At 35.3% G+C, this 26,592-nt stretch overlaps 1 protein-coding gene across 5 annotated transcripts in view; it reads right to left on the reverse strand.

The window, feature by feature from the left end:
- AGMO (alkylglycerol monooxygenase) overlaps positions 1–26,592 on the reverse strand; it is a 344,484-nt gene that overhangs the window by 170,887 nt on the left and 147,005 nt on the right. For 3 of the 5 annotated variants that reach the window (XM_025464250.3, XM_049093642.1, XM_049093641.1), the window contains exons 6-10: positions 13,486–13,552; positions 11,048–11,113; positions 10,881–10,960; positions 3,950–4,084; positions 1,882–1,998 (exon numbers count right to left, since the gene is read on the reverse strand). In XM_025464250.3, coding sequence (XP_025320035.1) covers positions 1,882–1,998; positions 3,950–4,084; positions 10,881–10,960; positions 11,048–11,113; positions 13,486–13,552 — 465 coding nt within the window. The remainder of the gene's footprint in view (positions 1–1,881; positions 1,999–3,949; positions 4,085–10,880; positions 10,961–11,047; positions 11,114–13,485; positions 13,553–26,592) is intronic. The other 2 variants (XM_049093643.1, XM_049093644.1) reach the window with 2 other exon arrangements.

Raw genomic sequence — 26,592 nt, forward strand, 5'->3', positions numbered from 1 at the left:
TGTACCATCACTTAATTTTCTTTCAAGCTATTCTTTTCCTCTTCTCTGACCGTGAGGATCCTGTGGAACTGACCCTCTTCCCCCATTCATAGGATGAATGACATTGATTGGTTCAGTGATATCCAGAACATCAGACTCCACCTTGGAGCCATCACTTCTGGGAATCTTGGTTTAGCAGTATTTAAAGCTAGAACTGCTGGTAGACATCTTGCCACCATGAAGGAGGAGAGTTTGTAGGAAAACCTGCACTGAGAAAAGCATAGTTGCAGAAAAGAACGAGAAAGTTCCTGATAACATCATTTGACTCTTTGGGTCAACACTGCATCAAGAAGAAATAGCCCCAAACTCTTCAGTCATGTGAGCTAATAAATTTACCCTGGATTGAATATCTCTCACATATAACCAGTGAGTCCTACCTAACACATTCAGTAATCTATTTCAAGTAGGCTTCCTTCTTAAATTCATTAAATAGGATGTATGGAATAATTGTAATTGTTCTAGTGGAATTACCATATTAGGATTATTAAAATGGTATGAAATTATTAAAAATGATCCGATAGGGTTTATATATTAAATTATCAAAAGTAACTATATAGTAGCCACATTTTTTTCTGCATATATTATTTATGAATGTCTATTAGCATGGAGTTTTCATGGACTGATATCTGTAAATAGCACAAACCTAGTCTTTGAATAAAGTTAATTTGTTTTGGTTGAATTCACTATCCACTAATCCCATTTGTATTCATTTATTTTTTTTTAATTCTGCCATCTTTTTTTTTTTGTATTTTTCCACATTATTCTTTATGCCTGAAGATAATTTGTCATGTTTTACTTACCTCATTATCTTTTAGCACTGTATAATGGGTCATTTAAAAAAAATGGATGACTCTATTAATTCACTGAGACTCTTAATTTGCCTTTAAACTGCTATTTAGGGATCCCTGGGTGGCGCAGCGGTTTGGCGCCTGCCTCCTGGAGACCCGGGATCGAATCCCATGTCAGGCTCCCGGTGCATGGAGCCTGCTTCTCCCTCTGCCTGTGTCTCTGCCTCTCTCTCTCTCTCTCTGTGTGACTATCATAAATAAATAAAAATTAAACTGCTATTTAAATCATCGACTTTCTCAGGTCTGTTATCAAATTTTTGTGTTCTACAAGTTTAATGTGATTATTTTTAAATATGCCCTATGATTTTTGATGGTCTTGTTTCTTAAGTTTTCATAATTTTCACATCTTCTCAATTTCATTTTCGGCTTCTTCGAACATATTAAATTTACTAAATTTATGTTTTACTTTAATTTTAAACATCTGTTGTTTTTGAGAGTTCAATTCTGTTTTGTCATTTTTGCTAATGCTTCATCGTGATGGCCTGCTTTCTCTCGGGTGTTTCTGTGCTGTTTAGCTCTGAGTTCATAATCATTGACATAATCTGTGGGAATACTCTGACACTCAAGTTTGAGGAGATTGCTCCAAGCATGTTTTGAACATGGTTCTATTAGACACACGAGACTTAATCTGAGAATACTTTAAACCATATTCTTGGTTTAGGTTTATAAATCCATGGTTAGTATTAGTCCAGGACCTATACCGGAGTGAAGGCTGGTTTGTGGTTAAAAATTCTCAGGTAAGACTTTTATTGTTTCTCCAATGCCAAATCAATATCATTAGCATACCATCTGATAGATATTATACATAGGAACACTTTAGATATAATTAATTAACTTATACTTAATAGTCTAGGAGAATTAATTTATCTGTTTAAAAGGGAGATTTTCCAACATTAAAGTGGACGTTACAGAAAAAAATAGAGCACAGCTATAATAGAAGAGCAGATAATTTTCTCACAAAATTTCCTAGATACTTAAAATGGACACCACTTACAGCTTTATCTGCAAAGGTCTCTTCATAAAATGCTAGCATCAAAGCAAACTGCACAACTGCATATATCTTTAAGAGATGGGACACAGATGATGAGAAGGGAACTTCTTTCCCCGTGACCTAGGAAGAAAGAAAAAAGGTGTTCCTTTAATTGTTTCTTGGCTTATTCCTCTCATTGAAATTCACACTAAGTGAAAAGGAGATGCACAAAAAGAAAAGAAAAACTTTGCTATTTCTTTTATTTCCCCCCAAATGACTCCAATGCTATCTTTTTGGTTTGGATAGAAAAACAAAAGTACAGAAACTCGTTTTTCATTTCAGAAGCATTATGATTTTGATTTAGTCTGCTTTATAATAAACCAGTGTAAGAATTGAGTCATCAATATGTACTGATGATAAACAACCAAAATGAATATAAAAAGATGAAATACAAAATATGAATACAGAAATATGTCCATGATTACACATGAAAGTAAAGAAAAAGAAAAAAAATGGGAAGTGATTCTAGTAATGGAGATAATCATGCCTTAAAGGGAAATATTGCTTTATTGGAAACAACTTTCTTAAGCTATAGAGTTTCTCAGAAATACTACAATTCTACTTTTGTAATGCAAATTTAGGCACAACTATGTAGAATATTCACTTTGGATTATCTATTGAAAAATAGAAGGAATAAAAAATGGATCATAGTTAACTAAATTTTGGGGGCTGAAATAAGGAAATTATTTTCACCTATCAGTTTACTCATTGTTACATAACTGGTTATGAACAAAATTAAAAGCATCTGGGAAATATCAGCATAGCAGCTTTCATAATTGGATGAGAAACCATCCTTATTTAGATCAAGATTTTTGAAAAATAACAATATTCAAATAAAAACTAGTTTTATTTCCTTGTAATACTGGCTAATTTTTATACTCACAATCATCTTTAAAATCAACAATAGTTTACTCTTTCTATTGTTTTTAGATTACTATTAATGACAATTATTAAAATAAGGAATCACAATATGTATCCCAAGGATTGGAAAGAAATTCCTTCTTATCACCTCTATATAAAGAATTCCAGATTAAAACTGAATTTTTCATTGGTTTTCCAGAGTTTCAAATCTCCACTTCACTTGCTTTTGGGTTTTAATATGATTTCTGAATTTAATGCTACTACTACTCTACTACAGAATGGATAAAGTTATGGTCTAATTTAATAACCATATCACCTTGGTGTGACTTTAGATTTTCCATTCTAGAGACTTTGTTTCTTTCTTTAATTTCAGTATAGTTACCACACAATGTTACATTAGTTTCAAGTGTACAACTTGGTGATTTGATTAATTTATACCTTATGGTATGTTCACCACAAGTATAGCTACCATCTATCTTGATATACTGCTATTACAATATCATCAACTATATTCTTTATGCTGTGACTTTTATTCCTGTAACTTACTCATTTCATAACTAGAAGTCTGTATCTTTCAGGCCCCTCCACTCATTGGCTGTACTTATTTACATTCCCATCAACAGCATATGGGAAATTCTTCTTCTCTACATCCTCACTAACACTTGTTATTTCTTGTCTTTTTTATTTTAGCCATTCTATCAGGTGTAAGGTGATATCTCATTGTGGTTTTGGTTTGCATTTGCCTGATTATTAGTGATGTTGACCATCTCTTCATTTTTTTCATGAACATAATTAAGGCTACATTGAATCATCTCTAAGGCTCCCTCCATCTCTAGTGTTTTAGAATTTTGTGACCAAGGGACATGTGTTTGCATTGTTTTTGCATTACATAAATACTCTTTGCTATATGTTTGAGTGGATCTGAAAACTAGCCTCTGCTGTTCTGTTCCCCAAACCATGCTCCCAAGTAAGAGGCAGTGTCTGACTGGGAGAAGTCCCCACTCTAATTTGGCCCCTAGGTGGTTTCCACTCAGCAGGTTGTGAACCAGAGAGCAGTATCTGCCTAAGAGGACATTTTTTTTTTTCCACATCTGCATGAAGTCAACAGGCTGGCTGTAGACCTGGCAATATGATGCTAATCTTCACCATCACTAACACGAACTCAATTTACCTCTGGGATTTCTTCACTTAGTCCAAGTCTTGGTTTACCTGGACCCCATCCTGGTCCTTTAAATATGACAGAAAACTTATTGAAGAATCCAGGTGTGGCCCAGAATGTAGTCCATATGTAAACTAAATGGTGAAACTAGAAGAATAAAAATATGGCTTATTTAAAATAAGAAAAATTCATAACAAAAATATTAATTGATTATATAATTGATTATACATTTATTTATTTATTTTTCAATGTGATTTGTTTATTTGTTCTGTAATATATGGGTTATGTGCAATTTGGTTAATGTAGATTAATATACACTTGCATTCCAAATTGTAATTCACTCTACTCATTCTGTGTCCTTTAAGCTTAAATGTGTTCTTTCAATATTTCTGAAGCTCCACAAAATTATAATTTTGAAATTATAAAAGAGGACAACTATTTAGAAAATCGACAAAATAGAAAAATGTCTGTTTCCAATGGAATTAACTTAGCAGCTTGTGCACTCGACATCCATGTTTAATGATATTATTTCTGAAGTCTTGCTATATGGATATTAAGAGGTTGAACATGGAAACATATTACATATTTAAAAATAGTCTTTAGGGGATCCCTGGGTGGCTCAGTGGTTTAGCACCTGCCTTCAGCCCAGGGCGTGATCCTGGAGTCCGGGTATCGAGTCCCACATCAGGCTCCCTGCATGGAGACTGCTTCTCCCTCTGCCTGTGTCTCTGCCTCTCTCTCTCTCTCATGAATAAATAAATAAAAATTTAAAAAATAGTCCTTTAATTACTGTATTGAGTTGTAGATAATCGTGTCTATAATTAATGGAAAATATTCCAGTCCATTTCTTAGTCTTATTGCGGAAATCCATATTCTGTAAATAACATTGTACATTTGACAAGTACAGAAGTTAAAAGTAGGCTCAAATATGAGAAGTATTTGGTAAATATCAGCTAATGGGTAATTAGCTATGTATTCCATTCATATTATAATAATGTATCATTGGATTTAAAAATAGTCCTAGAGCTATAAACTCTAAAGCTGACTTCTATTATAAGTGATATAATAAATTAATGTAGAAAGGAGTTTTGGTTCTATGAGAATTTGTGGTCTTACTGGCATTTTCACTGTCTCTTAAATAAATTAAACTGCTAGGATAATAAAAATGGTTTTAAAACTGCTTGAAACATTACAATAAGAAATCTGAAACAATTAATGAGCAATGTAGGTTTTAGCAGAGCAGCTTTTCCGGAAAAGGGAACTGTCAGATGGGAATTTATCCCGGGCCTTAATAATAAAAAAAAAATAATAATACACAATGTAATGTGCTTAGGAGTTATAACATATATTAATATACTTATCCCTCGTGTTATTTTGAAAACTGCATTTTATTTACTTATTTACTTATTTATTTATTTTAGAGAAAGAGTGAGCACAGTGAGGGGGAAGGGCTGAGGGAGGACAGAACCGCAAGTAGGCTTTCTGCTGAGCATGGAGCCCGTTGCAGGGCTGGTTCCCAGGACCCTAAGATCATGACCGAGTCAAAACCCAAAATCCGCCATTCAACCCACCGAGCCACCTAGATGCCTCTAACTGCATATTATTGCTCTCATCCTAGACACAGGCTATGAAAAATACATGGCAACGTTTTTAAATTAGAAGTACTTTCTTATTTATTTGCTTTCCAATGCTCTGAAACTCCTAGATTCCAAAGGAGAGCAAAGTGAGTGTCCTATGCCTTATAATAAAGGGGGGAAGAACCCTCTCCCAACTAGTGGGGGCCATCCTACTTACTTTTTTAAAAAATATATTTTATTTAAATTCCGTTTGCCAACATATAGTATAACATTCAGTGCTCATCCCATCAAGTGCCCTACTTAATGTCTATCACCCAGTTATCCTATCCCCCACCCACCTCCCCTTCTGCAACCCTTTATTTCCCAGAGTTAGGAGTCTTTCATGGTTTGTCTTCCTCTCTAATTTTTCCCCACTCATCCTACTTGCTTTTGATGCCTCTGAGGGAAAGGTGAGAAATTTATCTGAATATAAAGGAATGTAAGTAAGAGTAAGTATATGTTTTGTAGGGTCAGGAACTCTTAATTCACACAACATGCCTATATGACATTTTCACAATGTAAGTGAGCATCTAGAAGCCTATGCCTTACACGCAGTTGTGATAACAAAATGCTTATATGAGGGCAGAGGCCTGGAGCACCGAACCTGACAGAGATACACAGTGGTCGCTCATAAATATTGTGACTGTCTGAATATTGTGTCCCTCCAAATTCTAATTATGTAACTCCTTGTATGGCTCATGGTGTGTAATTTTCTGTTTTCCATTCTGTTTCAGATATGAGCTCCTTTTCTTCAGCAGGAGTGTACACTCCCAAAGCCTTGCTACATAGAGGATCAGCCAGGGAACAAAAGGTTCAGCATCTCCCAGGAGCTTGTTAGAAATACAGAATGTTGGACACACTTCAGACCTACTGCACAGAATCTGCACATTAATAATAAGATCCTCTCATGATTCACATGCACATGCAATTTTTTTTAAAGATCTTATTTATTTATTCATGAGAGACACAGGGGGAGAGGCAGAAACATAGGCAGAGGGAGAAGCAGGGTCTCTGTGGGGAGCCTGATGTGGGTCTTGATCCCAGGACCCTGGGATCATGACCTGAGGCAAAGGCAGACACAACCACTGAGCCACCCAGGAATCCCTGCACATGAAATTTCAAAGGCTCCATCCCAGAGGACAGAGACCAGTAGGCTATTTCCTTTTTAATGTCCTTATTATAGAGATAAGACTACACCAAGTGAAAAAGTAGCTCTCAACGTATTGTTTTTTGTTTTGTTTTGTTTTGTTTTTTTGTTTTTTTTTTTTCTGGCTTCTGAGTTGGTGATTTTTTATTATTATTTTTTTATTGGTGTTCAATTTACCAATGTACAGAATAACCCCCAGTGCCCGTCACGCAATCATGCCCACCCCCCGCCCTCCTCCCCTTCTACCACCCCTAGTTCGTTTCCCAGAGTTAGCAGTCTTTACGTTCTGTCTCCCTTTCTGATATTTCCCACACATTTCTTCTCCCTTCCCTTATATTCCCTTTCACTATTATTTATATTCCCCACATGAATGAGAACATATAATGTTTGTCCTTCTCTGATTGACTTACTTCAGTCAGCATAATACCCTCCAGTTCCATCCACGTTGAAGCAAATGGTGGGTATTTGTCATTTCTAATAGCTGAGTAATATTCCATTGTATACATAAACCACATCTTCTTGATCCACTCATCTTTCGATGGACACCGAGGCTCCTTCCACAGTTTGGCTATTGTGGCCATTGCTGCTATAAACATCGGGGTGCAGGTGTCCCGGCGTTTCATTGCATCTGAATCTTTGGGGTAAATCCCCAACAGTGCAATTGCTGGGTCATAGGGCAGGTCTATTTTTAACTCTTTGAGGAACCTCCACACAGTTTTCCAGAGTGGCTGCACCAGTTCACATACCAACAGTGTATGAGGGATCCCTTTTCTCCGCATCCTCTCCAACATTTGTTGTTTCCTGCCTTGTTAATTTGCCCCATTCTCACTGGTGTGAGTTGGTATCTCATTGTGGTTTTGATTTGTATTTCCCTGATGGCAAGTGATGCGGAGCATTTTCTCATATGCATGTTGGCCATGTCTATGTCTTCCTCTGTGAGATTTCTCTTCATGTCTTTTGCCCATTTCATGATTGGATTGTTTGTTTCTTTGGTGTTGAGTTTAAGAAGTTCTTTATAGATCTTGGAAACTAGCCCTTTATCTGATACGTCATTTGCAAATATCTTCTCCCATTCTGTAGGTTGTCTTTGAGTTTTGTTGACTGTATCCTTTGCTGTGCAAAAGCTTCTTATCTTGATGAAGTCCCAATAGTTCATTTTTGCTTTTGTTTCTTTTGCCTTCGTGGATGTATCTTGCAAGAAGTTACTGTGGCCGAGTTCAAAAAGGGTGTTGCCTGTGTTCTTCTCTAGGATTTTGATGGATTCTTGTCTCACATTTAGATCTTTCATCCATTTTGAGTTTATCTTTGTGTATGGTGCAAGAGAGTGGTCTAGTTTCATTCTTCTGCATGTGGATGTCCAATTTTCCCAGCACCATTTATTGAAGAGACTGTCTTTCTTCCAATGGATAGTCTTTCCTCCTTTATCGAATATTAGTTGACCATAAAGTCCAGGGTCCACTTCTGGGTTCTCTATTCTGTTCCACTGATCTATGTGTCTGTTTTTGTGCCAGTACCACACTGTCTTGATGACCACAGCTTTGTAGTACAACCTGAAATCTGGCATTGTGATGCCCCCAGATATGGTTTTCTTTTTTAAAATTCCCCTGGCTATTCGGGGTCTTCCTGATTCCACACAAATCTTAAAATAATTTGTTCTAACTCTCTGAAGAAAGTCCATGGTATTTTGATAGGGATTGCATTAAACGTGTAAATTGCCCTGGGTAACATTGACATTTTCACAATATTAATTCTGCCAATCCATGAGCATGAAATATTTTTCCATCTCTTTGTGTCTTCCTCAATTTCTTTCAGAAGTGTTCTATAGTTTTGAGGGTATAGATCCTTTACCTCTTTGGTTAGGTTTATTCCTAGGTATCTTATGCTTTTGGGTGCAATTGTAAATGGGATTGACTCCTTAATTTCTCTTTCTTCAGTCTCATTGTTAGTGTATAGAAATGCCACTGATTTCTGGGCATTGATTTTGTATCCTGCCACGCTACCGAATTGCTGTATGAGTTCTAGCAATCTTGGGGTGGAGACTTTGGGTTTTCTATGTAGAGTATCATGTCATCGGTGAAGAGCGAGAGTTTGACTTCTTCTTTGCCAATTTGAATGCCTTTAATGTCTTTTTGTTGTCTGATTGCTGAGGCTAGGACTTCCAGTACTATGTTGAATAGCAGTGGTGAGAGTGGACATCCCTGTCTTGTTCCTGATCTTAGGGGAAAGGCTCCCAGTGCTTCCCCATTGAGAATGATATTTGCTGTGGGCTTTTCGTAGATGGCTTTTAAGATGTTGAGGAATGTTCCCTCTATCCCCGTATTGTTTTTTTTAAGATTTTATTTATTTATTTGACAGAGAGAGACTGAGAAAGAGAGAGAGAGAGAGAGCACAAACAGGGGGAGTTGGCAGGCAGAGGGAGAGGGAGAAGCAGGCTCCCCCTGGAGCCTGGAGCCTGATGCGGGACTCAATCCCAGGACCCCAGGATCATAACCTGAGCTGAAGGCAGACACTCAACTGACTAGGCCACCCAGATGCCCCTCAATGTATTATTTTAAAATTGATTTCAATTCTATAAAATTTCTTACTAAGAAAGTACTCTGAAATATTTGTTAATCTTCCCCTGAGAGATATATTTTTAATAATGCCCAACATAGAGATAGAAATGGCCTATAGTTGAGAAGGAAGAAAATAAATAATTAACTGTTCTCTTTTGAAGTAGTGAGATAAAAATATCTTTCATTTGAAAAATGGAGGCAATTTGTGATGGCTTTTTCTGTAAATAGGCAGCACGGTGCAAAAGTTAAATTGAGGTAGGCAAGTCTTGGGCTTGGCCTGCAACCCTCTTTGGTTAAGCTTGCTGTATGTAGCTGCTTAACTTATTTAAAACCCACCATTTGCTTCAACGTGGATGGAACTGGAGGGTATTATGCTGAGTGAAGTAAGTCAGTCGGAGAAGGACAAACATTATATGTTCTCATTCATTTGGGGAATATAAATAATAGTGAAAGGGAATAGAAGGGAAGGGAGAAGAAATGTGTGGGAAATATAAGAAAGGGAGACAGAACATAAAGACTCCTAACTCTGGGAAACGAACTAGGGGTGGTAGAAGGGGAGGAGGGCGGGGGGTGGGAGTGAATGGGTGACGGGCACTGGGTGTTATTCTCTACGTTAGTAAATTGAACACCAATAAAAAAAATAAAATAAAATAAACATAAAAAAAAAACCTGGCAATTTCAGTTTCATCCTCTAAAAAATGAGGATAAAAAGAATCACTGTTTCATAAGATTTTAGTAAAGTCTACATTAAACATTTGTGTTGAGGCATTAGCAATACCCTGCACATAGTAAAATCTCAATAAATGTCACGTTCTTATTTTAAATTTCTTAAAAACTTTTAAGACAGAGGTTCAGAAAACAGACCCCACATAAACCTATAATTTCCTCCCTTACTGAATTCTGTAAACCCAACCATATACAGAGCTGTCACTGGCTGACCTCTTCAGTTTTTCAAGCATTCTTATCTTTTTCTCATTTACTAGTTCCTAGCCCCAGGAGTGTTTGTGGTGGTCCATTGCTGACGAATCGGAGCTTCACAGACATTCTTCATTTCTCTAGTGCCAGCCATTGAGATCAGTGAACAACTAATACCACATGTCTAACAGAAAACGGGTCCAGTGCAACAACTCTTAGCAGGTGAGGTAATGTGCAGACCTAACCAGCTTGTAATAGCTCCTGACATCTAGGTCCAAGAAGAGTAGGGCAAAGGCCTCATGTTGAATTTCTAACCAGAGTCATGCAGCCTTAAAGCAAATATTTTTTCTTACTGTGGTATCAGCCTTAATTATGCATTTACTACTGCTCCTTCTGAATACATGAATATATTTCAGGTCTGTTCTGAGAAAGGATATGTTTGCTAAAGCACTATTTTAAAAAAATTCTCGGTAGTAGATATATTTAAGAGATCTTATAATGAGTTGTTTTCAAGTGCATTTTGCCCAATTTGATTAGAGATTTTGTTTGAGTGCCAGAATTATTTCCAACTGCTTTTATGGTTAAAAAAAAAAAAAAAAAACCAAAAACCTTTATTTTCAGGATAGTGTAACGTACTTTCACCTTTCAACAATTGATCTTTTTTTTAACTATAAGATTTATGAAAGGATATAATCAATAAAATCAGTTACCTGCACCTGGAATGGTTCAAATGTATTTATGGGATGTGTTAGACCATATACAACTTTTTCATTTTCTGCCTCGAATGTCCCTGGAAGATAAACAGGATATGATCTTTGATTCCCTGTGAGTTAAGGAGCTAGGTTACTATTTTTAAATTAATATACATTTTACTTACCAAAAATTCTGTCCCATATGATAAGAACGCCAGCATAATTTTTGTCTATGCAATAACGGTTTCTGCCTATGAAACAAAATGTTTTTAAGAGTTTTTTTGAAATATGAAATTATGCTTTTGAGACATCTTATTGTATTTTAGAACCCATTCACAAAATTAAGACTTATGCAACAAAATGATTTTCCTAGGAATATCTTTTCACTGACAATCAGATTATTTGCTAGTCAACTACTTTTTTGTATTTCTTTTTGAATTAATTTTACTAAAAATAGCAAAGAATTCCTTAAAACTACATATATTTAGAATTATCCTAGATTTTAAAAAGTGGTTTTAGAAATCTGGAATCATTCTAAGTAATTTTACTTAAAACTATCAAAATGTAATAATTGAAAATTAGGGCAGCCCCGGTGGCTCAGCGGTTTGGCGCCACCTTCAGCCCAGGGTGAGATCCTGGAGACCTAGGATGGAGTCCCATGTCGGGCTCCCTGCATGGAGCCTGCTTCTCCCTCTGCCTGTGTCTCTGCCTCCCTCTCTTTCTCATGAATGAATAAATAAAAATCTTTAAAAAAATTTAACCCAGAAAAAAGGCAATACAAAAATAAGATTATATATATATATATATATATATATATATATATATATATATATATATTTAAGTGAGTTGTTATCTCTACCCCTTTTCTCTACATCTTTTCCAGGAAGAAAATTTTCTACTTGGAATGAAACTTTACTGTTTTTTTTTTTTTTAATCATAAAAGACATGAGTGAAAATTAAATTACCCTTGATTATTTTTATTAACTCAAAAAATATATTTTTTCTGCTCCAAAGTATTCAAATTATAATTTAAATGGAACTAGCTGGGCATAGTTCCTTTAATGATTAAAAAATGCATAAATAGATACAACCATATTCACATGAGCGTAAATCAAGGGGATCAAGCCATTGCTCCAACAAACTCAACTGTCTTTGTGTCATTCCTTTACATGCCTTTACATACATGCAAATACATGTTTGAAAATGAAGACGCAAGAGACAGGGTAGCCCACCCCTAACGTCCCACCTCCAAAATGTTTGGCATAAAATGTTAGTAGTGCTGAGGCTGAGGAACCCAGATATAAAACAGTATGAGTGGCAAGTGCCCGGAAGTGAAACAGAGGACACTAGCAACTGTTTCTTCTTCAATTCTGACTTATTCTTCTCCACTCCTTACTTTGCCTTTTATATGAAGGGTACCTGTCCTGTACAGTATATAACCCTTGGCCTCTCCAGGCCTTCACTAGCAGTCCCCTTGGGTTGGGGAATGCCTGTGGAGTTTGGATTTTTTTTTTTTTTTTTTTTTTAGAAGGCAGAGGGTGGGGGCGGAGAGAAAGAGAGAGAATGGATCAGGGGTGAGGAGGGAAGAAGGCAAGAGAGAATTTTAAGCAGGCTTCATGGCCAAGCGAGGAGCCCGTCATGGGGCTGATCCCACAATTTTGAGATCATGCCCTGAGCCAAAATCAAGAGTCAGACGCTTAACCAGCTGAGCCCACTCAGACACCCCAGGAAAGGCCTATGGAGATTGGAAAAGGAAACTGTGTGCAGCCTGATTCTGCCCTCTCTCTTCCTTGGTGGGGGAGGGTGGCTTATGCTTCCACTCTGCTCCCAGCCAGGAGGAAATGGACTCATCCGTTGGGAAGGCAGGCCTAACTATGATGCCTGGAAACTTACAAAAGAACAACCATATTTATTATTTTATTACTGTCTTCCTACCCTCGACATTGTGTTTGTGAGATTTATTTAGGTCATCCTGAATTGCAACAGCCTGGACATTTTTATTGCTATATAATTCCCCATTACATGCATGGTCTACAATTTCTATGTTCTACTGTGATAAGGCTTTGAATTTTTTTCAATTACAAATAATGCTGTTACGCACATTCTTGTACAGGTCTTTTGGTATACACATGTAAACATTTCTTGCTGTCTTTAAACATTAGGCAGGAGCCACATGGGATTTTTTCTTTGTCAGGCTATTGTAGCTCACAGAATTTAGGCAAGAAAGTTAATTGCTACTTATTAGGCTTTCTTGAAATCCCAACAATTTTCAAGACCAGAGCTTTCTGGCTGGATATAGGAATGATCCTCAGCATAGGGTCAGGAAGTGACATTCAACTGGCTCCTTAAACGTAGAAAGTGTGCATCGCCTCAGGTGGTTAACTTGTTTTGTTTTCCATTGCAACAAGGAGATCTAGACAAAAAGGAAAATCCAAGAAAGGTGTTTTTTTTTTTTTTTCCCCTCCAATCTTTTCTTTGGAAATGAGGCTTATCCAGGTGAAGTGGAAGAAAGATATCTATGTATACAATGAATGGTGACTATGCTGATTAATTGTGATGAAAAGATACAAAATAATACTGTTCTTAAAGAAATGAAGAAGGAAAAAAAATAAAATTTCCTTACCATGATGAACCCTATGATGGCTAGGAGTATTAATAATCAGTTCCAAAGGACCAAGGTTATTGATGACCTGTTTAAAACAAGACCAATATTTATATTTATACACATAGGTGTCAATTAATGGGTCTAAAAATACACGTTAAAAGACCACTCAGGTTAAGAGATATTTCAAGTTTCAAGGTTAGTAAGAGAGTCAGAAGAAGTTCCTATACTTCCTGGTATTCATATAAAATTAATAATAAGCTTCAGGGGGCACGGTGGCTTAGTCAGTTAGGCATTGGACTCTTGATTTTGGCTCAGGTCATGATCTCAGGATCATGAGATTAAACCCAGGTTTGGGCCCAATCTGCACATGGAGCCTGCTTAAGATTTTTCTCTCTCTGTCTTCCTATGCTCTCTTTCCCCCCGCAAATCTTGTGTGCATATGCATGCTCTCTCTCTCTCAAGTAAATAAATAAATAACAATAAGTTTCTAACTCTATATTGAGAGGCAGTATAATAGTAGACAAGTTAAGAGTTCGGCTGACTAAATTTAGTTCCTTAAAACTCCATTTATTATATGTGATCTTGGAAAACAATTTAAGCTTTTTATAACTCAGCTTCCTCATATATAAAATGGAAACATTAAAAAATATCTACATAAGAACATTCTGAATATTACAAACAGTACAGGGGATCCCTGGATGGCTCAGTGGTTGAGCGCCTGCCTTTGGCCCAGGGTGTGATCCTGGAGTCCTGGGACTGAGTCCCACATCGGGCTCCCTGCGTGGAGCCTGCTTCTCCCTCTGCCTGTGTTTCTGTCCCTCTCTCTCTCTCTCTCTGTCTCTCTCTCTCTCTGTCTCTTATGAATAAATAAATAAAAATCCTTAAATTAAAAAAAAATAACAGTACAGTATTTATATACTTCCGCTGTCAAGGCACACCTCTCAGGTCTCATGTCATTTCACATTCTTCTCCTTTCAGCTGTGTCTTGTTAATTTATGGTAACTAGCGCACAACTAGGGAAGGGAAAACATATATTACATTTGCTTTCTGGTTAGTTGAAAGTTAGTTTCACCCAATATTTAGTCATGTAGCAGCAGTTTACTATTACAATTTTTAACTACTATATTAGGGTGATTCTGCTTATTCAAATATAATCCTGAATGGTCTTTTACCTATAGATGAACCACCTTTGAGTCCATTTTAGAGGTACAATTAGAAGTCAAATATATAAAGGGCCCTGTTTTGTTTTTTTGTGGATTTTTGTTTGTATGTTTGTTTTTGCAATTAAGGACCCTTCAAAATGTGGTTTCTAACTCTTTAATGTTCTCTCTCAACATTTCTCAGTAAGGACCTCCATGTCAGAGTCTACAAATTGTAAGGAGTGTAGGAAGGAGGTCGGTGTCATAAAAAAAGAACAGCAGGTCATATATGAGACATTTGGTGTGCTAAGTAATGAATGTTAAGCAATATGGGAACCCTTTTAATTTTAATTACGTTATTCTTCCATCAGTCATGGCAGATACTAGAATGTTTACTTTAATTACGGTCTTAATGGCATCTAATGACAAAATCAACATACTGTTATATTTTAAGAAATTACTCATCTTTAGAGTTAATTCCCATTTAGAGAATATATGAGGAATAAAGGAATACGTTAAATGATGCTTAAGGGGAGAAACATCCTCTGACAATCATGACACTGACACGAATTGGCAACAAGTCAGTGGTATAGGGAAAAGAGAGATGCGACTGCTCAAGAAAAAAAAATATATTAAAGTTACATAATACCCAAATGGAGTGTGGCAATCTTGTTTAAATACTAACTTGAACCAAACAAAAAAGACATTTTATAGGCAATGAGGGTTAGACAATGATTATATACAGGGTTATTATATGGTAAATAATACTGTTTTTATTGCGAATTATGTTGGAGTTGTCATAGTGTAAGAAGCTCTAATTGTTTTCTTTAGAGTTCTTTAACATGAGACCTATGTTTTATAAAATACTTGGCAATGAATGAAGAAAAAGAAAAAAGGATAACTAGTGAAAATAATAAAAATCATAATGATTTTTAAAAAGATTTTATGTACTTACTTGAGAGAAAGCATGAGACAGCACAAGCAGGGGGGTGGGGAGAGAGAGAAGCAGAGTCCTCACTGAATAGGGACCCTGATGAGGAATTGATCCCAGGACCTGGGATCATGACCTGAACCAAAAGCAGATGCTTAACTGACTGAACCACCCAGATGCCCCCAAAATGATTTTTTTAATTGAAATGACAGATAAACATAAATGCATTCTATTATTTTCTTTACTTTTCTGAATGTTTGAAAATTTTCAAGATTAAATTTTAAATAAATTACTACTCTAGTAATACACAGTGATGCTCAGTTAGCCAGTTGAAAATATTAATAGATCTCTAAAGTCCCAAACAAATTTCTAGATTGTAACTATTTATATAGTGGGGTTTAATCATTTTTTGACAATCTCTGACAGATATTAAAACACCCAGTTAAAAATTGCTCTGCAAAGGTGAACAGCTGCAGTAGTCATGCTATCCTCAGCTTGTGCGGTCCTGTACGCTCTTGAGGTGGAAATTGCAGCAATATTTCCACATGGCAGCACTGTATCTCTCCACAGGGCAGGTGCCACCGTAATCTCCTTCTTAAACCCATTGTTTACACACTTGAAAGAAGCAGTCCTTGCCTTCCATACTGTTGCCAAACTTCTAAGGAATTATCAGTTTCCATTATGGAACAGATAGAAATGTTTATGTGCAAAGGATATAAAATATTTTGTGTCCTACATTGATTTAACCTCCTTCCCTCTGTCCCTTTCTTCTTTGCCTCCCTCCTCTCTCACTCTCTCTCTCTCTTTTTTTATCCTGGAATTGTATCACTATTTTAAAATTATTTCCATGAGAAATATACTATGAGCTCCAAACAATGGACTTTTTGGTTAACCCATAGAACAGAATTCATTTATATCCAAAGAACTATCTGTATTTTTTAATTCCAGGAGTCCAAAATACTGTGAATTTGTAGCACTTATATCAGACTACATTCCTATCAAATAAGCCACAAAAGATATTATCTCAAAAATATATTACTAATGGCCAGGGATTGGGAGGGGTGTAAGTACTCCCTGTATTTTATTGGACTCCATTGCTTTGTACTTGGTGGGAAAATATTTGTTAAGAAGAAAAATGGTGATGGATAGAGAACAAGAAAGTGGGGTTTCTCAGCAGTCGGAACATTGAAATCTGATGCTCTGTTCGGGCTTTGTATCTCTGGCAGAGAACCAGATGGAAAAGGAGAAAACCATTTTATCCTTGTTTGTCTCTTTGGTGCCTAACATGTGTTACAAAAACAGACAACAAAAGGGGGTGGAGGAGACTACACTGACCAGCTTCTGCTACCCAGATGCATTTCTGATCCTTGGTCCTGGCATGCATGCAGCCAGATTTAAAGCCACACAAATGGTGAGTGCATTCAGATGATTAGAGCCTTGGCTGAGTGCATTATTATTATTATTTTTTAATGTCAAGAACTTTTCCTCAGAGAAAATCTTTTGCTCTTACAGGCTAAAGCATGGTGATATCAATACTGAAAGATTCCTCCCACCTCCACATTTTTAACGTTAAAAGCCAAGTACAACACAGGCAACCCCAGTCCAATTTCCTGGTAATGCCTATGCGTACCTTGGAGCTGAGGAAGACCACCTTGGTGTGGGAGATGATTCATCATTCAGACAGCCCAGTCAGAATTGCTTTTGTAGAAAACTCTTCTGACTCAAAATCATGGAGAAGTCATCAATAATTAATATGGGTTGAGCATAATGACTTAATTATCGCCCACTTTTGCAAATTCAGTCATTTAGCAATACAACCACATCTAGCTTTGAATCACTTCCTGAAAATATGTTACTGTGGAAATAATTGCAGCTATTCTCTTTTTTAGAAAATTAGTTTTTTGTCTTATTTTTAAAGATTTGGACGAGTTAATTTAAATGACGGAATTTTATAATATTTACAGGACTAAAAAACATATAGTCCGATATTCTGTTATTTTTTTTAAGTATAAAAACTGAAGTTCAGAGAAGTTAAATTAATAGTCCAAGTTCAAACAGCTTGGGAAAAGCCCTAAAGTCTTCTCGATTTCACCTCAGGATTCTTTTTATTTTTCTATCACATTGCTTCTAAATGGTACAGAAATATTTCTATCAAATAAAAATAATTTAAACTTTTAGAAGTTTCATGGACAATAACAAAATGCTTTTTTAATTATATTCTATTAAACAGAAATCCAAACTTATAACAAATTTAGACATTTCAGATTCGAATCCACTCATGGGATTTTAGGCACTTCTAGTGTTCTGTAGGTCCCCACAGCAATGGTCTAAGTCTTGTATGCTATAGATTTCTGTCAGAGTTTGATAACCTGAGAATCATGGATGCCTAGAAAGGCCATGAATGGGCTTTGAAAAGTCAAGAACACCCTTAAGTGTTATACCAAATTTTATGAATATGTGCCAATGGGTGTTTTTCTGGGAGGAAACTACTCTTTTCATCATATATTCAAAGGGATAGGTGAGTCCTCCCTCAGAGGTTAAGAACCAATGTTCCAAACAGAGGTCTTTAGATTATTTCCTTTGCCCTTATTTAAATTGTGTTTTCAATTTCCATACTATTAATACTTGGATGCTAATTTCTGACCCAAAATTTAGAACAGTAACCTAAACATTTTGCTATTTCTTGAAATCATACTTTTCCAAAGGGATAATTTCTTGAGCTATTTTTCTTGTATAATAATAATTATGAATGAATAAATAATGAAAATGACAATTTTATAATAATAAGCTCCATCCATTCCATTGATTAAATTATATCCAGCAGATGTGCTCTGGATCATTTGCCATAGTGGCCACAAACTCAGTTCTCTCTCATAGTTTATGGGTGGGGAGGAGAAGAGTTAAATATAAAATCAGGAGAACAGGGTCTTAATTTAATGTCATCTTCTCATCATGTCCTTGCCTTCATCAAAAATAAAGTGAACTTGAATGAAAGGCTCCTCATAATGAACTAAATGAAACACCAAATCTGTGAAATTCAAAGCTGTTCAAACTCTTCCTCAAGACTAAATTCCAATGTTCTCTTTCTTCTGCCTCAAAGGCCTTAACCTTCCATCTCAACCTGTTCAAATCCGACTCTTCCTTTAATACATACCTAAATTTTGAAACACTTTTCTTGATTTTTTAATGAGAATTTTGTTTACCTTTCTCAAAATTGTATTAAGACATCACTAATTTTTGTCACACTATTCTATTTCTAGCTGTTTGTATTCACCTCCTATACAAAATTGAAAGTTCAATGAGGACAGAAACTGTACCTTGTCTCGCTTTAAGTTTCTCACAGCACATGCAACATTGCCTTCCATATAGTGACAACCCAACAAGATTATATTGAGCAGATAAATTTGCCCCACTGTCCTCTTTTGCGTTTATAGTAGTAGTTCTCAGATGGAGATGATTGTGCTCCCACGGGACATGTGGCAATATCTGGAGATACTTTTGGATATTGGAACTAGAGGAAGTGCTACAGTAATTTAGTGAGTACCACATTTTAGTGCTACTAAACATCCTACGATGCACAGGACAGTACCCCAGCGTTGATAATGCCCTCTGATTCATAGGGATACATGTCTTGCTGCACTTTAATCTTTTTGCAGTTCTGGAGGGAAGCATTGTATAATTCTTGTCTTCTAGTCTGGAAATTGGAGGAAGGGGTGCATTAAGGAATGAGCCTAGTGGTCATTCAAGGATAGAGGCAAAACATGAGCCTGAAGTGTCCTTTTCATTTAAAGCCCAGAGAGCAAATCCAAACATGATCTGTGATCTAGTGAATTGGAAAATTAAGATAAATAGATAAAATGAAGGAGCCAAAAGCCAGTAACAACAAACAAACAAACAAACAAATAAAAAACCAGAAATATTAAAAATCACACAATCCAGATAATGGGATAGTTGAATTCTGGTGATCATTGGCAGATGGATTTCTTGAATTATTTTTATGTTTTCTCAGTTCAGTCTGTGAAGGCTTCAGCTTCAGTTAAAGGGAGCCAGAGATACAAAATACAGTTTCCGTATCACCAAAGGATTCTGAAATGTCTTTTGAGAGTTCTTATGACCCTCCTCTCTCCTTGCCCTACAGTCACATTTTGAGTGAGCTGAATGACGTAGAGGCCTAAAGGTTAGTGAAACTTCCGTTGTATCTAGGTTACCAGGCAGGAATAATTTTGCCCTAGAAATTGATAAAATAAGTATATGTGGTAAATAAAATAATTAAATGTCTACTATGAATTGGTTGTAATGAATTCCTTCCACATTGTAGCTCTCAAGAGTTTTTTAATTAACCCCCATCACCTGAAAAATATACCTTTGGAGGTCTTTCCAATTGAAATTGAAAAAAATCACTTAAAGTAGAACTCTATAAAACATCAAAATAAATGTTCTAAATTAATGTCCTGTCTGAAGTTATTTCTTGTAAAATTAACATATTCTATTCTATACATTTCTTAGTTTTTTCACTGATTCTTCTGATTGGGAAATATTGACTGTTTAGGGTTTTGTAGTTCAATTAAGAGTCGCAGAAATGATTAACTGATGCACAAGTTGGTTCGCCAGACTTGCTTTCCACAAAAACTCAGTTAATTCAAAACATGATTAATTTTGTTTCTATGAATTGCTTGGAAAATTGCCTCTTCTCACCTTACTCTGACTATTGATATTACAGAAGAGACTTTCTAAATCCATCTTAAAAAGAAACCACTCAATTCTATTCTTTTGTCAAATTTTAGTATACTACTGGAAATGTCACATTATATTTCCACTCTTCAGTTTTTCTATTTGCAAATGGGTACTAAAAATACTGGAATATATTATTGAAAACCTACAGGAATATTCATAACCACTTAGTTTTCAGAAAGAAAATGTGAGCCTATGGTTAAGTATAAGTTTCTTTCCAAATAAGACATGCTTACAAATATTCATGCTTCCTGTCTGAGAGGGAGAAAATCATAATAGGGAAAATATGTCCTAGGAAGCATGTGTTTTACAGAATCCTCATTAACAATGAATGTGCTAACAATATGATAGATGCTGAAGAGTGACTGGGCTGGGGGTGAAGTGAAATGAAATCTCCATAGTAGGAAAATGCCTGCATTCAGATGAGCATTAGATTACAGTGATGCCATTGACTCTAACTAGTCAAGACTTCTATATAGTATCATGCATGATTGATGTTCCAGGGACACATACCACTTGGGCCTCTGTGTCTCACTACAGATAGTATTTAAGGGAAATACTAACTTGTTCCTAATACATTATCATCTGATATACAAATCACTGTCATGTTATATTTAACCAAGGATGATATGCTTGACAGATAGTCTGAAAATGGCAAACTTTTCAGGTACATTAATCACAAGATTCAATGCAAATCCAAACTAAAATTAAATGGACTGATAATTATACCATGATTAGTTATTTATTTCATGGTAATTTAACTTCCTTCTCTCTTTCCTTTCTTTTTCCTTCTTTCTTTTTATTTTTATTTTATTTTTTATTTTTTTCCTTCTTTCTTTCATCTATCAGCTAAGCATGTCTGCAACTATGCATGTACATTTATGAATAAAAAATTCAAAAAAATCTTTTATTTGGAAAGATCTTTACAATGACTATAGGATTATGCATATCTTTTTGAAAAGCAAGTTGGTTATAAATATTTCCAAGACCTTTCAATTATATATTTAAATACTAAGTTATCAGTAAAGTTCTCTATTAGCATTGGAAGTAATGTTTCAGATCATTAAAATCTGTTTTATAAATTTTATCTGAGTTTTTTTATCAAAAGACAATTGCACAATAAGCCAACCAAGTAATCCCTTGTCAGCCAGTCCAATTATTCTGCAAAGATTTTTTGAATTTCTATGGACTTTACTAGGCTTTAGAAGTAAAAAGAAATGAACTAGTACACAGGCATTTCCTGCAGGAAGCTTATTTACAAGCCAGTGGATTCTTCCTTGGAAAAGTTAGAACATTTTCAGAAAAAAAAAAGTTTTATAAAGTTTTTTTTTTCAAAAATTTTCTGTACTTTTGAGAAGGATGAGAAAATCACTCTTTTTTTTTCTTTTTAGTTACTATTGCACAGTGCAGATACTTGAACTTATAATCAACTTGAATTTATAACTGGCACAAGATTACCTAATAAGAAGCAAATTGAATTCCTTTCTAGGTCAAAAGCTAAAAATTACCTTTGGTAAAAGTATATTCTTATATATAGCCCCCTATAGTGTAGCTTTGCAAAAAATCCCATTGATTGCTCCTGGAGAACACTGTAGAGAACTTTCTTTTGTTCATAAGCTTCTTCAACAGTCACTATGTGAGGTTGCTTTATTTAAGAGGTATTTATTGAGTGCTTCTTTTATGAAAAGTACTTATTTTATGAGTGCTTATTTTATGAAAATTAAGATCTTTCCAGAGACCACAGAGTGGAACAATGGAAATTACAATTTAGTTGCAGGTAATTTATTTCTTAAAGTTACAATGAGGGACACCTGGGTGGCTCAGTGGTTGAGCATCTGCCTTCAGCCCAGGGCGTGATCCTGGAGTCCCAGGTTCGAGTCCCACACTGGAATCCCTGGATGGAGCCTGCTTCTCCCTCTGCCTATGTCTCTGTTTCTCTCTCTCTGTGTCTCTCATGAATAAATAAATAAAATATATTTTTAAAAAGTTACAATGAGTGACAATGCCAGTTATTATTGTTTGAATATATATATAGGAATAAATTTTTTACTATCAAGAAAATCTACAGCAATTCCTTATTGAAAGTTTTAGTAAAGGAGTAAAATCCATGAACACTGCAAGTTAACACATTAAAATAATTTTACTTCTTATTCTGAATTAGTTGATTTTTAAATACTCATCGTTCTTGTTAAAATCTTAATCAATCTTAACATTTATGGATAAATTTATATTGTAGAGCATCTGGTGATGAAATGTAAAAATAAAATCTTAATTACCTCCCCCACTAGTTCTGCTATGTTAATTCAAGACAACACACTCAAGTATTTAGACAGATGGTGGCGGCAGCCATATTAACCTCTGATTTCTCTACAGGGAAGCAAGAGAAAGCAGAGCTCTTAGGATGTGTGCTTGTCTGCCTAGTTTCACACTTTGAAATCCTCGACAAATGCTGATTTATTCACAGCCAAATGTTTTCCTATCTGATTAGGCAGCTTTCTACTTCAGTAAGCATGTAATATGGAGGTAGCTGAATTTCCACACTGAGGAGTGAAAAAACAATATTTATAGTTTGGAAATAAAACAATCTGGAAGAATCAGGACTGTTGGGATCATAAAGAGCTTCATAGGGAGTAAATTTCTGATGAATCTATACCATAGGGTTAAAGAGTTAAAAGCTTAGTTTTAAGAAGAGTGAGACTTAGGCTATGTTTATACAACAAACAGCAGTTTTAAAGGACTGCGTTTATAATAAATTATCTTGAAGGCTGATTCTTGTCATTTATGATTGTATTATTCCTTAAACAAGAGGACAAAAGCTAGACTAGTTAGCATTTTATTTGAATTTGTCTCGGCTTACATTTTAAATAACACTTTTGACTTTTCCTTGGAAAAATGAGTACAACTAGCTACTGAATGTGTTTCTTCAAAGAGAGGTCAATTCCAAGTGACTTTCTTTTTTTAACGACACCTATTAAATTGACAGAAGGGAAATAGGAAACATTCATAAGCATAACATATAAAACTTTATTCTAATGTAATGCAAATTTTATATTTACCCGTTTGGATACTCAGTGGAAAAAAAAGAACCACATTATTATCAGTAGTAGTAACATTTTGTTAAGAAAAGGTAGCTAATAAACTGAGGGGTTAAGTAGTCCTTGTTTAAATATCCAATTAAAAAAAAAAAAGTCCAATCTAGGCATTGTAATATATGCCCCATATATATGACTCATTCTAAAACTCACTACATTTTGATTACTATTAAAATATTCTCAATTTCAGGTGTGGCTTCTACATTCATTCATCAACAAATATTAATGGATTACTGACTATGTACCTGGAATTGCCTAAGCATTTGATACTTCCATCCATAAAACATATGATCTGCATTAGAGTTTATAATCTCATGTGACAGATCTTCTAATTATAAGTTTTGGTCGTTAAAAAATATTTGCAAGTACTAATCTTTTAAAGTCAAGTATATAATGGATTTTCAATCATTAGGTTAGAAGCTACAAGGATCTGTCTTAAATTCATTTGCCCTGTTTTCATGTGCATACTTTCTTTCTAAGAACAAGCTAAAGTATATGCCCTCCACTCATCCCTCATGATTTTTTTTAAAGATTTTATTTATTTATTATTAATGAGAGACATACAGAGAGAGAGAGAGGCAGAGACACAGGCAGAGGAAGAAGCAGGCCCCATGCATGGAGCCCAACATGGGACTTGATCCCGGGTCTCCAGGATCAGGCCCTGGGCTGAAGGCAGCGCTAAACTGCTGAGCCACCCTGGCCTCTTTTTTTAATTAGTACATTCTGTCTTAGTTCAGGATGCTATAACTAAATACAATATATTAAATGGCATAAAAACAAACATTACTTCTCACAGTAACAGAGGCTAGGGAGTCCAAGATCAAGGTGTCAGAAGATTCAGTGTTTGGTAAGAGCTACTTTCTTACTGTTTCCTCTCTTTCATGTCTCTTCTTACAAGGGCACTAATCCTATCATGAGGATTCCACTCTCATGACCTGTTTACATTCCAAAAACCCCATTTTCAAATATCATTACTTTCGGGATTACAGCTACAACACATGAATTTGAAGAAACACAATTCAGTCCTCTCTGATCTAAGTCTTTGCTATGAGCATTTGTTTCTCTGGTTCCTCTCCAATACACATATATATCGTAAAAAGTCTAGTTAGCAAGATCAATTCATTCGTTAAATACAAAGATATTCATTGATGGTCACCCAAGTTCAAGACAGTGGGAAAACAAAGATGAATAAAACAGTCTTTATCTTCAAGAAGTTTATTGTCAGCTCCTATACTCATGGTGCTCAAGCTTTATAGTATCAATGTTGTAGATTCCTATCCTAGCTCAGAGGAGATTTATTCATATTCTGTGGTTCTTAGAAGGGGTCTATCATTCTATATCTTGAGAAAGCACCCAGATAATTCTGATACATGCATGTGACCCATCCGTCTCTGCCTTTATGTACCAATTCTAATAAATAGTCTTATGACTTCTTTCATAATAACCACTATAATAACTAGTATTATTTTCCTGATTATTCACTTAACAAATGTTATTGTATTAAGCCTCACCACACTCTATGGGGTGAGTATAATTACCTTCAGTTAACAGATTAGAAAGCAAGGTCAGAGAATTTAAATAACTTTTACTAAATATTCACACTCATCCTTTAGCAAGCTTTTCTTGAGATTCTATTATGCAGGAACTCTTTTAGGTTCTGCAAACACAGTAGTGTACAAACCTCTAACAGAGGGCAGATATCTCTTTGATTATACAACCTATACTCTTAAACATTATGTCGTATTACTCTCTTGTTCCTAAAATATTCTTCTTTTCAAGTCTGTCAGTAGATTTCCAACTTATACCTTATGCCAGAAAGCCTCAAATTCCAGTCTTTTCACAACAGACATTTTAAAACAGTGATCTATGAATTTTTAGATAGTCCAATGATATTCTTCGGGAAGCTCAATATAATTTTTTTTTTGTGTGTGAAGTTTTTTCCTTTAGGAAAGAATCACTAAAATCTAATAGATTCTTGAAGGAGGACATGATTCTTAAAATGATCCTTAACAAGCAAAACCAGTTAAGATCAGCAGGTTAGAATAGTCTCTTTCTCTGGCCCAGAGTAGGCACTCAAGAACTACTTTTTTAATGTATGAATTTCAAAGAGATTTGTATATCTAATACATTTGGGGAAAAACTACAAAATAATACACGAATAAGTTGAGGGTGAATTATCTTAAAAGGTAAATAGAATAGAACAAAAAACCATTTCTAGGGAAAACATGTATAGGACTTAAAGACAGGCTGCAAAGAGGTTAGAAGCAACATCAAGATTTGATCATGATGTTGACCTGAAGTAGCAATGGAAGCAAAGAAGAGCAGCTGATTTGACACATAATGAAATACATTTTAAACATGTTAACTAGGGGTAGTGTTAAGTATTCCTGTGAATATGTTAAATGAGACATTGGAAACATTGGCCTTAAATCCATAAGAGTGTTAGCATTAGAGATACAAAATACATAATTACTTAGAGACAATATGAAAATAGTGAAGTAAATTAAATTCTAAAGAAGAAGAGTACTACAAAGAGAGAATTGGAGGGGTGCTGGAGTAGCTCAATCAGTTGAGCATCTGTCTTTGGCTCAGGTCATGGTCCCTTTGGCTCAGGTCATTGTCCCAGAGTCTTGGGATCAAGCCCCACATAGAGCTTCCCATAGGAAGACTGCTTCTCCCTCTTTTCCCTGCTCCTGCTCTCTTTCACTATCTCAGTCTCTCTTTCAGATAAAATTAAATTAAGGTAAAATAAATCCTTTAAAAGAAGAAGAGAGAATTGGAACCTGAAATTCAGAGAGGAATAGAAGGGACTATGAGAATAAACAGGCAAAAGTACTATGAAATATCTCAGTTTACTTCCAGAACAAGTCTTATTAGATTAGGTACTACTGAAATAAGCACGTGATGGATGAGAAGCATGAAATTTTATTTTTGTTAAAATAAGTATTTTTTCAGAAACATGTGTTTTAAAAACTACTTCTTCCTGAAAATTCCTTTAAATCTTAAAAGATATATGATCATAAGCCTTAAAAATTTATATTCTATTAGGGGGGATATGGCATAGCTATATTCCATATATAAGTACAAATATGTATATACATAACAAATTTATTATACAAGAGATATAAATATTTATTTAAACACTGCCATATGCATTTATTAAAGTTCATTCATATGTATATAATATATGTACTTATATAGACAAACATGTTCACACAATAGATGAGGCAAA

The sequence above is a fragment of the Canis lupus genome, chromosome 14 (genome assembly GCF_003254725.2).
Source record: "Canis lupus dingo isolate Sandy chromosome 14, ASM325472v2, whole genome shotgun sequence".
NCBI lineage: Eukaryota > Metazoa > Chordata > Mammalia > Carnivora > Canidae > Canis > Canis lupus.